Source organism: Sminthopsis crassicaudata, chromosome 5 (assembly GCF_048593235.1).
Source record: "Sminthopsis crassicaudata isolate SCR6 chromosome 5, ASM4859323v1, whole genome shotgun sequence".
In the NCBI taxonomy this organism is placed as follows: Eukaryota; Metazoa; Chordata; class Mammalia; order Dasyuromorphia; family Dasyuridae; genus Sminthopsis; species Sminthopsis crassicaudata.
This window is the reverse complement of record NC_133621.1, coordinates 223,453,652-223,468,633: the sequence shown is the minus strand read 5'-3', so window position 1 is coordinate 223,468,633 and position 14,982 is coordinate 223,453,652. Positions and strand designations below refer to the sequence as shown.

At 48.7% G+C, this 14,982-nt stretch overlaps 1 protein-coding gene across 1 annotated transcript in view; it reads right to left on the bottom strand.

Annotated features, from left to right (window-relative positions):
* Positions 1-12,098, bottom strand: part of ITGA5 (integrin subunit alpha 5) — a 33,449-nt gene extending 21,351 nt beyond the window's left edge. The window contains 9 exon segments of the mRNA XM_074270123.1: positions 1,543-1,586; positions 1,703-1,747; positions 2,410-2,535; positions 2,693-2,738; positions 2,834-2,895; positions 3,294-3,414; positions 3,515-3,627; positions 5,438-5,568; positions 11,596-12,098. Of these exon segments, the coding sequence (XP_074126224.1) occupies positions 1,543-1,586; positions 1,703-1,747; positions 2,410-2,535; positions 2,693-2,738; positions 2,834-2,895; positions 3,294-3,414; positions 3,515-3,627; positions 5,438-5,568; positions 11,596-11,993 (1,086 nt within the window). The 5' untranslated portion in view covers positions 11,994-12,098.
* Between the last annotated feature and the right edge of the window lie 2,884 nt (positions 12,099-14,982).

The following is a 14,982-nucleotide window of genomic DNA, read 5'->3' as shown; positions in this document are numbered from 1 at the left end:
GTTCCCTGGAAAGATTGGAGAAGACTCATGGGACAGGCACCCAAATGTTGGCGGGAGTGACTGACAAAAATAGATCTAAGCCTGGCATCTTTCCCAGGCTGAGATCAGTATTTCCAACTGTCTGCTGGACAATTCCACCAAGGGGTCCCACTAGACCATTGATTTCAGTGCATCCAAAGCAGGAATCATTCCCTTCTTGAAACCTATTTCTCGTTCTAATGTCTATTTCTGCTAATAGCATCCCCGTTCTTTTTAGTAAACAGACTTGAAACCTAGGTCATATTTTAGCCTTGCATCAATCTAGTCACCAAGTTCTGGTAATTCTGCCTCTAGGGCAATTATTGGATCACCAAATGTCAGAGATCATGTGGTCCAATCTCATCATTTTACAGATAAGGAAATTGACTTTTTCTTCCGGCAACTGCCACACCAGTTCAAATCCTTGTGACTGTTCACCTATATTATTTTAACAACTTATCTCACCCCCTCATTGCCAGATTATAGCATCATAAATCATAGGATTGTAGACTTTAGAGCCAGAAGATCTTAGAGCTCATTCAACTCCTTTTTCAATTAATGAAACCAAAAATCAGAGATATCAAGTGATGTGCTCTGGATTCTATAGCTTAGTAAGTATCTGAGGCAGGACTTGAACTCAGGTTTCTGTCTCCAAGTCTAGATTCAATCAACTCGATTCATGTTGCCTTTAAGATTAATCTTCTTTCTTCCCCACTCCCACTTAATAGTATTTTATCTTTTCCAATTACATGTAAAGACAGTTTTCAACCTGTACTTTTATAAGATTCTGATTTGCTTTTTTTTTCCTCCTCTGTTTCTTCTGTGCTGCCTTCTCCATTATGGGGAGTAGTCTGACATTAGTTAAACATGTCCATAAAATTAATCTTCTTAAAACATAAGTAATCATTTCACTCCCTCATTTCCCACTTCTTCAAGAAATCCCCACTACCTACAGGAAAAAATTCAGACTCCTCATTTATCTCTGGGATTTTATTTCATACTACTCTCATTCTCATACTCTATATTCTGGTTAAATAGGACTATTGACTTTTTCTGTCTCTTTTTAAAAAATGTTTTATTAGAAAGAACATTAAACATTAATGAAAGCAACCTACTTAGTAACTATTTACAGAAAATAACAAGACATCCAGACCCTTGTTCATCTTTTCACATATCTTCTGAACTCCTACCCACCCTTCAGAGCCCAGTCCAGAAACCCCTCATGAACATAACTAAACTTCCCACACAGAGAAATGATTTCTCCCCTTGCTATCTTTTTTTTTTAAATAAACATGGCACTAATCATACCCTGATTCTTTTGATATCTATTTATATGCATTATCAATTTTCCTGTTACTGGACTGTTAGGTCTTTGAGTGCAGAGAATATGCCTTTATATCCTCTTCAGCCCATGGCATGGTATCTTGCACACAGAAGGCACATAATAAATGTTAGGGAAATGAATGAATGAATGAATGAATGAATAAAAAAAATTGGACAGTATGGGGTGAAGGCCAGTCTTACATAGCCATAGGTGAGGTTCCCTTTAGGTACTCCAGCCACGAAATCTGTAAGCAGAAAAGAAACATTTGAGATAAGCAGAGGGAGTACCTCTTCTAGGTATGAGGTCTCTAACTCCCATCCCATTCACCTCCCTCAATCCTGAGTCTGGTGACATCCTTACCCTCTGTGGCATCTCCATTGAATTCACCCACAGCCACTGCATATCCTGGGGAGTACAATGGTCAGAGTGATTAGAGTTTTTATTCTGAGAAGTCTCCTCTAGCTCCCCATTGCTCCCTAATTCCCACCTGGGTATTGATTTCCCCACTAGAGTGTTCTTTTTTTAAGTTTTGAATAATACTTTCCTTATAGGCTTGTACAATGGTAGTGAATACAATGTCCATTTTAAAGTTGGGAGAACTAAGACCCAAAAAGTTATTTGTTCATAGTAAATTTTGGAGTTAGGTGATGATCCCAGGTCTCTCCTGAATCCAGCATTCTTTATACTATACCAAGGTGTTTCTCTAGCTACTGGATAAGAATAATAGCTGGCATTTATATAGTTGGGACTTGTGAAGTGTTTAATATGTTTTTTCACATATCTTTAATATGAGTGGTAGGTGTTTTTATCATTCCTGTTGTAGAGATGAAAATGGAATTGCCCAGAGTTATACAGTGTCTGAGATGGTCTTTCTAATTCTAATCTAATCTATTCACTTAGATACCCAACTGTCTCAAGAGTTAGCTCTCCACAATCAGCCATTCTTGGGAATGGAAGAGATAGAAAGGGAGAATCAGAGCCCCAGGGTTGGAGAAGATGCAGTTTTTTGAGTGTCTCCTCTCTTTTCCTTTCCTTATGTCCAAGCCCAAGCCACCTTCTGCACTCACCTAGGTAGCTGTCATCATAGGTAGAGCTGGCTTGTCGGGTCTGTAACTGCCCCCGAACTTCAGTAATCAGATACTCTGGGTAGTAAGACTCTGCAATTTGCTCCTGAGTAGCCGACAGGATCTGCCCTGGATGGTAAGGGGAAGGTGGGCAGGGGCAGGATGGATCAGAGAGGGGAGAGGGGGGAAAAAGCTAGAGGGAGTTCAGTACCAGGGACAGGACACAGTTAGACAAAGGGGCCAAAAAGACATTGGGCAAAGCTTTGAGTTAGGCACTGGGGCTCACCTTGCCAGTAGTAGCTCCCAGGTCCTCCTAGTAACACTCGTCCTGTCTGTGTGGGCAGAGGGATGGGGAACAGAGGTTGTGAAATGAACTCAACACCTGCTCCCACCCTGGTTGTGCCCTTTCTTCTCACATCTTCCTTACCTTGGTAAATTCTGCACTGAAACCTCCTTGGCAGTAACCCTGCCCTGTGGCGGAGCTAAAATCTTCAGGGAGAAAAGAGACATAATATAGATAGATTAGCCAACAAGGGAAGGGGCAGAAAGAAGCAGGTGTGGCAAGTAGAGAACGTACACATGAAGATGGTGAGGAGGCAGGGAGTGGGCTTGGGGGGCCAGAGATGGCACAATCAAGGTATTTATAACAAAGAAGGGACTTGAAGACCATCTAGTTCAACTCCTTCATTGTATAAAACAAGATACTAAGGTCCAGACAGGGGAAAAAAATTGTTCAAGGTTTCAGAGCTTTTGAATCCAGAACAATATTTTTTCCACTGCTTCCTAGTCATTGCAAGGTTTTGAGGATACCAGTGGCCCAGGTCTGTCCCCACCCTTTCTACTTCACCCTCCTCAAGTCATTCTCTGGTTTTCCCTTCCCCCCATACCTGAGCGGCAAGGTGAGTACTCCAGGAATCGGGTGAAGTTGTCAGTAGAGAGGTAGCAGGTGCCTACTGGATCACTCATGGGTTCCTTCTCTGTGCGCCAGCTATACAAAGGGGCACAGGCCTGCAGACACCAATAGGCACTGCTCAGCCAAGATTCAACTCCCTTCTTACCAATCGTGGCTCCCACCCTACCTCCCTGACATGCCCACTGTGCCCCTCACCAGGATGCTGGAGCCATGGGCTCGGACTGTGGCCCCAAACCACTGAAGGGACTTATATTCCACAGGCTCCTCCCCTTCAGGACTGGACAAGGATGACTCCAGAGGCCGAGAGCCTGAGAGTTAAAGGGAAGATGGACATAAAGGTAAAAAGTTTGGGGCCCATAATTTCAACCCTCCTCTCTTTCCCCACTAGATCCCTTCTGGCTGGGGAACCCCAAGTACTTTCTAGCCTTGACCCTTTCTGAGTCACTGGCAGACAGCCTGGAGGAAAAGGATCTTTGAGAGACAGTTTCCTACTCTGACTCATCCCTCTTCATTCAGAAAGGGTTTCCAGAATTGCCCTCCATGCTTCTATGACCTCTCCACTAAGTAGGGATCAAGATGCCTTGATTCAGCCAAGCTGTCTAGGGTTAGGGTTGAGAGAGTGTGAGAATTTATAGACAATTTAAAAGTCCCTCAGGGATCTGTGCGATTGGATTTGTTGCCAACTATCTGTGCCAATTTATCTTTAATTTATATTATATATATTATACATATGTTATATATTCATACATTCTTAAGTCTGTTTATTTATTTTTATTTATAGGCCATGTTATATGTATTGCATATTCATATATATACACCCTGTGGGGGATATGAAGGTGAATAAGTCACTCTCTGCTCTTTAGGAGCTTACTGTTTATTGTGAAGATAACATATTTGCAAATAACCATAGGAATGTTGAAAAGAGATAGTTAAGCTAGGGTAACTTGTGAAAGTCTTCAAGTGGCATTTAAGCTAAGCCATAAAGGATGAGGAGGATTTTAATGCTCAGCAAGAAATGGGAACACAAGTTAAAAGGTGAGGAGAGAAAAGAGAAACAAACACTATATTGAGTAAAGATAGGGAGAAAGGAAAGCACAGGATGCCTTAGGGAAAGTACCTTCAAGGGAGAGAAGGCTGAAACATAAAGGAGATAAAGGCAAGTCACAGGACACAAACCTGGACAGGTGAGTTTTCTATTCATATCATAAAGGGAAATGGGAGCCATTAAGAGTTTCTGAGAAGGAGAGTAATATGATCAAAACAATATTTTGCAAATATATGCAAGGTTCCTGAGAAGGGTTAGCATGGGGAGAATGTGAAGGCAGGAAAACCAATTAAGGGGCTGAGTGAGAAATAATGAAAGAAGGGAGTGGATGCAAACATTTTCAGGCAGAATTTCTTAACATGAACTCATTCAACATCTCTACTTTTTCCTCTGACTCTCTAGCTTGTGTGTTGTCTCTTTTACCTCTTTCTGCCATCGCTATCTCTCTCCACTATCTCTCTCCTGCCTCGGATTCCTAACTAGCATCTCCAGCTCTTTCAGCTCTTTTTGGATCCCTCCTAAATTTGCATCTCTGTATCTGCCGCCTTCCTGTTCTCATTTCCGTTTCTGTCTCACTCTCAACATCTCCCTTTCCACACATCTTTTCCCTTATCATTAGCAGCTCCTTTAGCGTTCCCCAATGTTCTTGCTGACTCTCTTCCCAGCTAACCCTGCCTCCATGGCTCTCCTTGTTCCGGTCCCTCTCACTGTCTGGGTCTCTGTCTCTCCCCCGGCCTCCCTGAGTTGTGGGTGATTCAGGGGAAATGAGAGCCACATGTTTCTGAATCATGCCCGCCCCGCCTCGCCAAGGCTGGGCTGGGAACATATCGTCAGTGCCACTGGCAGAAGCCACACAGGGAACCAGGGGAAGGATGAGGGGCGGAAAGGAGATGCTTTCTCCCAGTCTGACCCGGGCCAAGCTGGGGCATCCTCGGGGCGCTCCCCTTCCACCCGCACAGCTCCCTAAGCTGGGCTGGCCCCACCCCTTCCCTCAGGCCCCATTCTACAGCCTCATCCTCCCCTCCCAAACTCCACCCAAGCCCCGCCCCCTTCGCCCGGGCCCAGCCCATTACCTTTACTGTCGAACTCAATGGGGGTACATTGGACTGAGTTGGGGCCCCAAGGGCAGAGGTAGACGGCGCCGCCCTGCAGGACTCCTGGCTGGCTTGTGTTGGCTTTGGGAGCACCCACCAGAACACTGACCCTGTGGGAAGGGGCTAATCAGGGGGTGGGTCAGTTCCCTGGCCGTGGCGCCCCTCCGCATTCCCCTCTTCTTCACCCTTATCCCTCCCACTTCCTGTGTCTTTCCCCTTATCATCTCTAGGTCTAAGAACGTTAGCGCTGAACAGACTTTAGAGATTGTTGAAATAAGGGGGCTATAATCTGACTTTCTTCTTTTAAATGGATGACTCGTTTCTATGAATGTTTTGTCATTTACAAAAATTTTTTTTAATTATCCCCATTTTACAGAAGAGGAAACCAAGTCCCAGAGAAAAGAAATTCTTTGCTAAGGGAAAGAATTAGTTACTGGTAAAGCTAGGAACAAACCCAGGCTTTCTGACTCCTAATCCCACTCTGCTTCCTGGTCTCTATCTATTCTTATCCTATCTTCTCCCATCTTATCTCCCTTCCCCCTCCCCACGTCTCCCTATCCTAGGCTCCCTGCTCCTTGAGCCATCTCTTAGAATTCTAGACTTCATGGTCTTCTAAGGCAAGAACCCAGGGGTTCAGACCCTAGGGCTGGGGAGGGGCAGGTACCCACTGGGGGTATTTATATCTTGAGAGATACCACAGATGCCAGAGGCACAAGCTGGATGGAGCCAGGCAGTCCCCATGTGCCGCTGTCACTAACCTCTCCTCCTCTCCCCCACCAACAAACATACCTCCCTATTCCCCAACCCGGTCAGTCCCTGCAGCACTCACTCCCTCCTCCAGAATTCCCAGAGGAAATCAAAAATTCAATCCTGAAAAGAAGGGAAAGTGCTTTGGGGATCAGGGCGGCAGGACCCACTATCCCTTGTGAATTGTTGTCTCTCAACCTACAGGACACCCAACTCTCTGGCCTCAGCCAGCCATGACTGGTATAAATACACTGACACCTCTGCTCACCCTCCTGAAGCCAAAACCCCTCCCAAGCCTGGATTCATCCAGCTTCTCAGCCTAGGGGGACTGGGAGGAAAATGTGAGTCCTGAAAATAGGAAAGGAGGGAATACAGAGAGAGGAGCTAGGGAAGAAGGGGAAGGGAAAGGGGCAAAGAGCTGCTTCTTCCTTGCCCAATTTTACTCCTCATTGAGCTTCTGGATTTGGGAGCTCAGAATTCCAAAGGCTTCTTTCCCATCTCATCTGTGGGCTATATTTCTATCTTCACACTCTACTATCGTTGAGTCTATGTCCAGCTCCTGCCCTTTTGTGTTCCCAAGGGGCTATAAATTATACTGTAGTTTGCTCCCATCTATTAGTGAAGTGGATGACAAGGGACAGTAGTTGTGGTCAGAGAAAAGAGGAATTTTTCTAGTCTCTTTCTATACCAAAGTGGTTTTTCTGTCAGTTTTTTTTTTTTAATCCTTTCTGAAGCTGATTCTTCTGCCCTCCTTCTCTTCTTGTCTATCTGTATCAATTGGTCTGCTTGCCTGCCTCTGTCTGTCCTGCCCGTTTGCCAGTTTCTGTCTTTTCCTACTTTTGTATCTCTTTTTCTCCCTCCCCATCCTGCCTACTTTACTGTCTGTTCTGCCTGTCTGTGTCTTTCTGTCCTGCCTGCCTGCCAGTCTGTCTTGCCTGCCTTCTTGTCCTTTCTCCTCATGTGCCTTTGTCTCTCCAATCCCTGCCCTGCCTGCCTGCCTTTGTCTGTCCTGCTTGGCCTGCCTGCCTGCCTGCTTCTCTGTCTTGTCTCCCTGCCTGTCTTTCCTCATGTGTCTTTGCTCTCCGTCTCCTATCCTGCCTGTCCTTTCTTATCTGTCACCATATGGCATTTGGCTTTGTAATCCCACCATCCCCCCCCCATTACCATTTTTTCCCCATTTCTCTTGGTTTCTGTCATTGCACCTTTGTCTCCTCTTCTATGCCTGCTGTATCTCCATCCCTCCACCTTTGTTCCTGTTATCACTTGTACCTCTATTTCCTCACTCTGGCTTCCTGGAATTCTCCCTGGCTCACCTTTTCCCTTGAGGTCCAGTTGCCCATTCTGTCCTAGGCAATAAGTGACTAGTTCCACACTTTCTTCAACCAAAGTCCCTCTGAGGGACAAGATCCTAGTGCTCAGATCTCTAGTCCTGAGGGGTCCAGGGAGAAAAGCATGAGTTCAAAGGTGTACCACAACCACAAAGGTAAATAGAGACGAAAGGAATGCCAGGGACAGCATTGCTCATGGAAGGGTCTAAGAGTTGGGTCAAGAGTTTAATGAACATATAGAAGAGGATGAGGTAACTAGAATTACTGCTGAGAGGGACAGAAGAAGGGGTGGAGCAAAGGAGGGTAATGGAGGAAGGGGATGGGCCAGGTTATTTCGAGGAGAGAAAATATTTACTACTGGTTGTTTCCTGTTTGTTTCCAATTTCTCACTATTCCATTTGTCTTCTAGCCTTCCTCTCTCCTCTGTCTGGATCTCCTGGGCTCTGCTGCTAGGGTGGTTGACTAAAGGGCAATTTAAAGTGTCTTTCAGGAGAACCCTGGAGCCCTGCCCTCTGAGATGAGTGTTGGTCTTGGCATGAGTTCAGGCTCTGATTCCCACAGAACTGGCACCTGATTCTGGCCAAAGAACAGCATGAGCTGGGCTGGGAAGTCAGGCCTGAGCAATACCAGGACATAAGGTCTGGACCCATAGCCCCACTGAAGTTAAAGAGTGAGTAATGAGGTCTCATAATCTCCACCACCAATTCATTCAGCCTCCATACTATGTAAAGCAGCCCCATCAGAGAGAGCTTCAGATGTACTGGAGAAGACAATTTAGGACAAGGCAGGAGAGAGGTGGGTGGGCTCCCTAACCAGGGTTTTTTCTACAGCAAAGTCTGTGACACTCAGGGACGAAAGACCTAGGTTTGGATGGACTCCCGAGGTCATTGGCAGGCAAGCCTGCACATAATGACTCAAGTATGGAGTTGCTGGGTGGTCCCGGGTGCTTTCTTGTCTTCCTATCCCTACTCCCCAACTGCTTTCTTACTCTAGATCCTGCTTCTTATATGCCAGGGCCCTAGAACTCCTAAATTCTCAGGATCATAATTTAGAATCCCACACTTAAGAGAGATCTTAGAAACCTGCTCCAGGTCCCCTAAGTTAGTGGTAGAGCTTTTAGGCTAAAACCCAGGGCTTCAGACTTCCAATCCAATTCTCCTTCCACTTTAACACAAAACCATATCTCTCCTCTCTCCCCAGCCAAGCTATTGATTAACAAGCTTGTTCAATACAAAGTTATTTTTTGTTTACCTCCATTGGCCTTAACAAGGTCAGGGGATTGGGCAGTGTCCAGAGAATGGGCATGTCCCCCTCCCAGAGGATCCATGAGTTATACTAACCAGCACCTGGTTGCATTTGGGACTTCATTCCTCTAATCCCTGGAGGTAGGGGTTCGGAGCAGAACTCTCCACAACTTAGCCTAATAATCTAAGCAGGGAGATGATTGCGGCAAAGAATAAAGGTGCCCTAGCTCAGGTCCGATAGTTACCCAGAGAGGATGGGGTCAGAATCTTTGTCCCCAAACTCTAGCTCTGGGATCTTCCTTAAGGTCCAATAGGAAAGAAGAGCCTAGAGGATTATGGGAAGGGGAGGGTATGGCTGAGAGGTACTTTCCCCTCTCCTGAGAGGGCAGAAGCCATCTGGCTCTTCATGAGAGCGTATGTACCTGGGCTGGAAGCTCACAGGAAAGTAGGCTATGTTGTCATGCTTTGAGAAAGGGTTTTAAAGAATGACAGAGGTGGAGAAGCAAAAAGTCATTTCCTTGGGGGGTCAAGCCATCTGGGTGTGAGATCTCCTCCCCTTCCTTTCTCCCCTGACCCCAACAGGAACCAAAGAATGCCGATTTCTAGTTCAGCCTTTTCTCTTCTCGGCCTTTTAAAAACACACCTGGGAATTATGTAGCTCATCCCCATCTTTTGCCTCCTAGAAGAACCCAGGAAACCATCTCTCTTCCCTTATTTCCTCCCTACAGCTTCAGACACAACTTCCCAGTTCCTCCATTGCCTTCTTCCCTCCCAGCAAAATCCTGGCCACAGAAAAGTGGCTCCCTATCTCCCTGCCCCACTGGAGATGGGGGGATGGAGGGCCTGGGGGAAGTCAGGTCTGGCAGAGGTCCCAGGCCAGGGTGATGCAATGGGGTTTGGGCAAGAGGCCAGAGGGGAGGTGGGGTGGGTGTGGACCTCTACTAGCCCAGAGCTAACAGCTGGGGCCTAAGCATCCCCTCTTCTTTCTCCCCCTCCCCTCTCTCCTTTCCCATGGACACCAGGGAAGCCCCCACTTAGGACACCAAATGGGATTAACCCTTTCTTTCCCGGGTGTGTGTGAGTGTGTGCTGGGTGGACTCCATGCTATACTCAATGGGGAACAATTCTCTCACAAATTGAGTCAGAAGAAGAGTCTACCGAAGGAGGGCACGTGTCTTCAAATAACGCCCTTTCTCTGAATCTGGATAGGAAATCCCAGACTCCTGTGTCTCTGTCCCTGAGAAACCATGCTGGGATCCACATTGGCAGACAAGATAAGAATGCCGACTTCTCCACACGCATCTCAGGTGGGAGGCAGGAGGGAACACAATGGAAACGTGTTTGGGGAAAGATAAAGTGCTCTTTGGATAGCCAGGGTCTGGGGACTTCATGTCATCTTAATTAGTAGTTCTCCCCAAGCCCTATTTCCCCGACCCTGCCTTCTAGCAGCCCCCCTCCCGTCTAGGTTTCCTGGGAAGACAGTTGTCTGGAGCCCCAGCTTTCCAACAAGGACCCAGGAATCCTCGCCTCCAGTCCAGCTCCCACTGTTTGCTTACAGGAAATCAGCTTCTTTCTTCCACCGGAAAGTGAGAGGAAAAGGGAAGCTGCCTCCCCCGCCCCGCCTGCCGACACATACACACTCACATACACACACCCGCCCGGGACTGAGCCCGCCTCCGGTCCCGGCGCCTCCCAGAGCCCCAAGTCTCCTGTGGACACCCCCACTTCTACCCACGTCCTTTAACGGCAGCCCTAAGACTCCAGCGGCCCCGGCTGGAGGAAAGCGGAGGACGCTCTGGGGGACAGGGCGGGAGCAGGCGGCACTCGCCTGATATCTGCCGGCAGACCGGGCGAGGGGGGAGAAGGGGAGTCAGGGAGCCCCTCGGCCCGACTGCCTCCTCTATCCTCGCCCCATGCCGTAGCCACCACTCCCCTTCCCTGTCCGAGCCGCCACTTCCTGACTGCCCCCTGGGAGTTTTCCCCACTCTCGGGCTCGGACCGTCGCCCCCTCCACCCCAACCCCCAAGCACAATGGCCCCGTCTCACTCCCGCTCCCCCGGCCCCGCCACAACTCGGTCTCCGGTGGCCCAGCCTGGTCACCACCCTTCCTAGCCGTCCCAAACACCAGTCCCTCGGCTCCGCTTCTCTCCCCACCCACCATTAGTGGCCCAGCCCCGATCACCTAGCCCAGACCCCGTCAGACGCCCACCCCGCTTCCTCACCCCCCCCCCCCAAGTTCCAGGCTCTTTGGACACTCTCTGGACCTAAGTCTGCTCCACTTCAGCCCCGTCTCCTTGCATCCCTTCCCCCTCTTCCCATCCCATCGCAGCCCCGGGGGATTCCCAGCTCTAGCCCCACATTTTCAAACTTCTCGGTTCCTCCAAACTTGCTCCTTCCATTCAATTCCAACGGAGGTACCCCCCCAAACCCAAGTGCTGCCCCTCCCCCCAGCACACACTCACACACGCACGCACACGCACATACTCCAGCCGCAGCTCTCCAAAATCCGCCCCGGTTCTTGCTCATTTGGCTCCCGTTTCTTAAATTGGAACCCTGCCCCCCCATTCAGATTCGAGCCTCGCCTCTGATAGCGATCTCTCCAAAGTTGAGCCTCAGATCCTCTTCCCCAGCCCCAGCTCCCCTGGTCCCAGACCCCTTTGCTTCCAAATTCCAGCCCTCGTCCTTTCAAACAAACCGAGTCCCTCCCTCCATCCTCAGCCTGCAGCCGGAGCCCCTCCGGTCTCCAGTTCTGGCCTCTCCGAACTCCTTCCACTCCCTTTTCCAAGTGGAGCAGGCGCCAATTCGCAGCCGCACTCACCCTTCGGCCCCCGGCCGATAGAACTCCACCGAAAAGCCGAACAAGGATCCCGCGGGCCCCGTGAGCACGGCCGGGGCCTCCCCGTCCAAGTTGAAGCCCCTGACTCCAGACTGCAGCGGCAGCAGCGACAGCAGCGAGAGCAGCAGCAACCGCGGGCGGAGCGGCAGCTGCTGCCGGGGCCGGTGCCGGGCCCGCGGGCTGGAGCGCAGCAGCCGAGTAAGCCACAGGAGCCCAGGAGTCCAGCTCCCCATAGCGCCCAGTCTTCCCTGTCCTGGGGCCACCGACCCGGAGTCGCTTCCTAAACCTCCCAGAGACGAATGACTCAACTCGGGGAGGAGTTTGCCAAACTCCCGGCTGAGCCCTCCCCCCCGCGGCCGGTGGGGCGGGTAGGGGGGCATTCCTGGGTCTCTGGAACGCAGAACCCACGCCCCGCACCCCGGAGAGCTGGGGTTCTTCTCTGCTCCCCTGTTCTCTAGTCACCCGGTGGAACTGGCCTGGTCTGGACCGGGTTAGACCGGGTACGTTGGAGCTCTTCCCCCTCCCCTTTTTTGCTTTCTCCTTTACTCCCTCCTCCTCCTCCTCTTTCTCCTCCTCCCCTCCCCTCCAGAAGTAGAACGTAAACGCACAGGAAAAGGAGTAGGAAAAAAGGAGAGGAGAATTTCCTAATGAGGAAAGAAACCACCTCTGGAGGGTAGGGGGAGCCAGGGTGGAGAGGGGTGGGGACGAGGGCCCCCCTCTAATCTCTTCATCTCGATTTGTGGGGCCTCCCTTCCCATCTCCCTCAGGACAAGTCCTTGGGCTGTAGAGAGAAGGGGAACCCCTGGCATGCAGCCAGCTGGGATTCCCTCCTTGCCTTCCGGGGCCACCAGATGCCTGGGTCCGCGCCAGCTGGGGCTGGAACCCAGGCATTCTAGGTGCCAAGCTTTCTGGCCCAGGTCTGGCAAAGAGATCCGGTTTTTCTAAATCTGAGGCTGCTATCAGGCCAGAGCCCCACAAGAGCCGAGGTCCAGGTATCATTGGAGAATTTCCGATTTCTCCTTTTCTAGCAGGGGAATGGACTTTTGAAGGAGATCAGGGACTGTTTCATTTGAACTTATCTTTCTCTTTATATGTGTGTATGTACATATGTGTGTATATATATGTATATATGTATATATATATATATATATACATATACACATTTACACCAAGTGAGTCTGTCTATTTATTATGTGTGGTCCATCTTAAAAGTGCAATATAAGTGCTAGCTATTAGTATTTCTTTTTTCTTTATAAACCCAATGCCCCTAATCAAGAGTTGAGGACTGATGACTTTACATCTGGCCATCTGAGATTTCTCTCTTCCTTGTAGGGTAATGAATGAACTATTGAGGGAAAGAAGAGATTGTTTCATTTGAGATTAATTCTATATTAATTTTTACTATATAATGTGTGTACACACACGTATGTGTACATGTATATATGTTTCCAGAGAGATTATATATTTTGTTTTACCCATCTTAAAGTGCTATATAAATGCTAGTTATTGTTATAAATTTTCTTTGTGGACTCAGTGCTTAGAACACAGTAGCTGTATTTAACATACTGAATTGACTTAAGTTGAACTGTGAATAGGTTGGGGCAGGGAGTGACCTTTCATTCCTTGTAGTACGATGCCCTTTAAAACTTCCATCCTGGGAAGGGGGTTCTGTAGGCAGTTTTTCTAAAGAACCAAAAGTATCCCTGGGACTCTTTTCCCCACCATCTTCTGATTCTTAAACGCTTTGGATATAGATACTATCCCTTAGCCCCCTGTGGAAACAGAAAGAGAAACACATAGGGTAGAAAGTAGAGGCCCCCTCCTCCTCACCCCCCACAGCTTTTGGCGATGATGTCACCTCCCAGGATTTAGGACTTTATCTCAACCTGGGGGAGGGGGCAGGGACCATAGAGACCAGAAAACAACCTCACCCCTATTTATCCCTCTCTTCGGGGCCCCTCTGTTTCAGAAACTACCCCCCCCAGATGGAAGTGGATCCATTTTTTGTTCAACAGATTCCCCCTGTTGGGGTCCCAGAACTAATATGGTCAGGGAACTGATCTCTTCCATCACACTCCTCCTCTACTAACTACTGAAATTCTACTTCTTATCCCAAACAGGGCAGCTCTATCAGATAGCCACTGCCTGAATCCCTCCCTGTGCCAGCTATACCCCAAGAGAGGGGCCAGTTTGCCAGGTAAAGGGGATATTCCATTCTCAACCCCAAATCTGCAATCACCAACACCCCTTGTTAGAAGTATAAACTGAGGTTGCCCACCAGAGAAATGGCTCTGAAGTAGTCCCAGTAAGAACTTTGGAAGTTTCAGTCTTACCCAAGTATTGGGATTTAGGCTGGAGGAGGGATGAACATTATGGAGACCCTGCATTTCAGTAAGCATATAAACGATATGCAAAAGACATGCAAATGATCAGTTCCTTTCTGAATCTCCAGTTTAGGTAGGTTCTTTGGATTTTCCCAGGATTTGGGAGCTGGGGTGTGTGCAGTGGATGGAGAGAGGGAATGAGAATGTGACTCAACTCTTCCCAGGAGTCTGGGGGGAGTGGACACAATGTTCTGTCCAGGTCCTCCTACCCTCCCCCCCCCCCAGCCAAGCCAAGCCAAACAGCCTTCACTCTCTGCCCTTTCTCTGCTCCTGTTTATACCAGGAGCCCCTTAGTCATCCCCTGGCTGGCCTCTGTTCCTTTTCCCAATATCCCTCCTCTCTTGGCTCTCTCTGCCCTTATAAGTCCTCTCCCTGTGGCCCTAACACCTCCTGCTTCCCCTCCCTTGAGCCCGGCCCTGCTCTCCCTTTCTCTGCTCCTAGACTTCTCTATCTGCTCGGAGAGCTTCTTCTTCAATGGGGTAACTTATGTGCCTCCTTCACAAGATTCGGAGCTAGCTCAGAAAGGCAGGCAAGGAAGCTTTCTCTTAAATCAGAAACTATCAGAGCTGGAAGTCATCAAGCCTTAAATGTGCTTTTAGTAGATAAGGGAAATGAGCTCAATCCCAACTTCATGAGAAGCCTTTCCTGATCTTCCCTCCATCAAGTCTAGTGCCTTCTCTCTATTAATCTGGTCTGTATCTGCTTGAGACCTGCTTGAGATCAGGAACCCTCTTTTACCTTTCTTTATATTTCCTCCTCTTAGCACAGTGATTGGCATGCAGCAGATACTTAATAAATGCTTGTAGGCTGCCTAAGGCCCAAGGTTAAGCAATGAAATTAAGTAGTGACTGATTCAGAATTAGGATCCAGGTCTCCTGACTCCCGATACCCCCGATACCCCTTTCCCCCTTTCCCTACTAGGTTTGCTGGGAAGACTACAGTTGCCCTTATCTCCATGTCTTTGCTTCCTTTTCTTGTCTGTTCC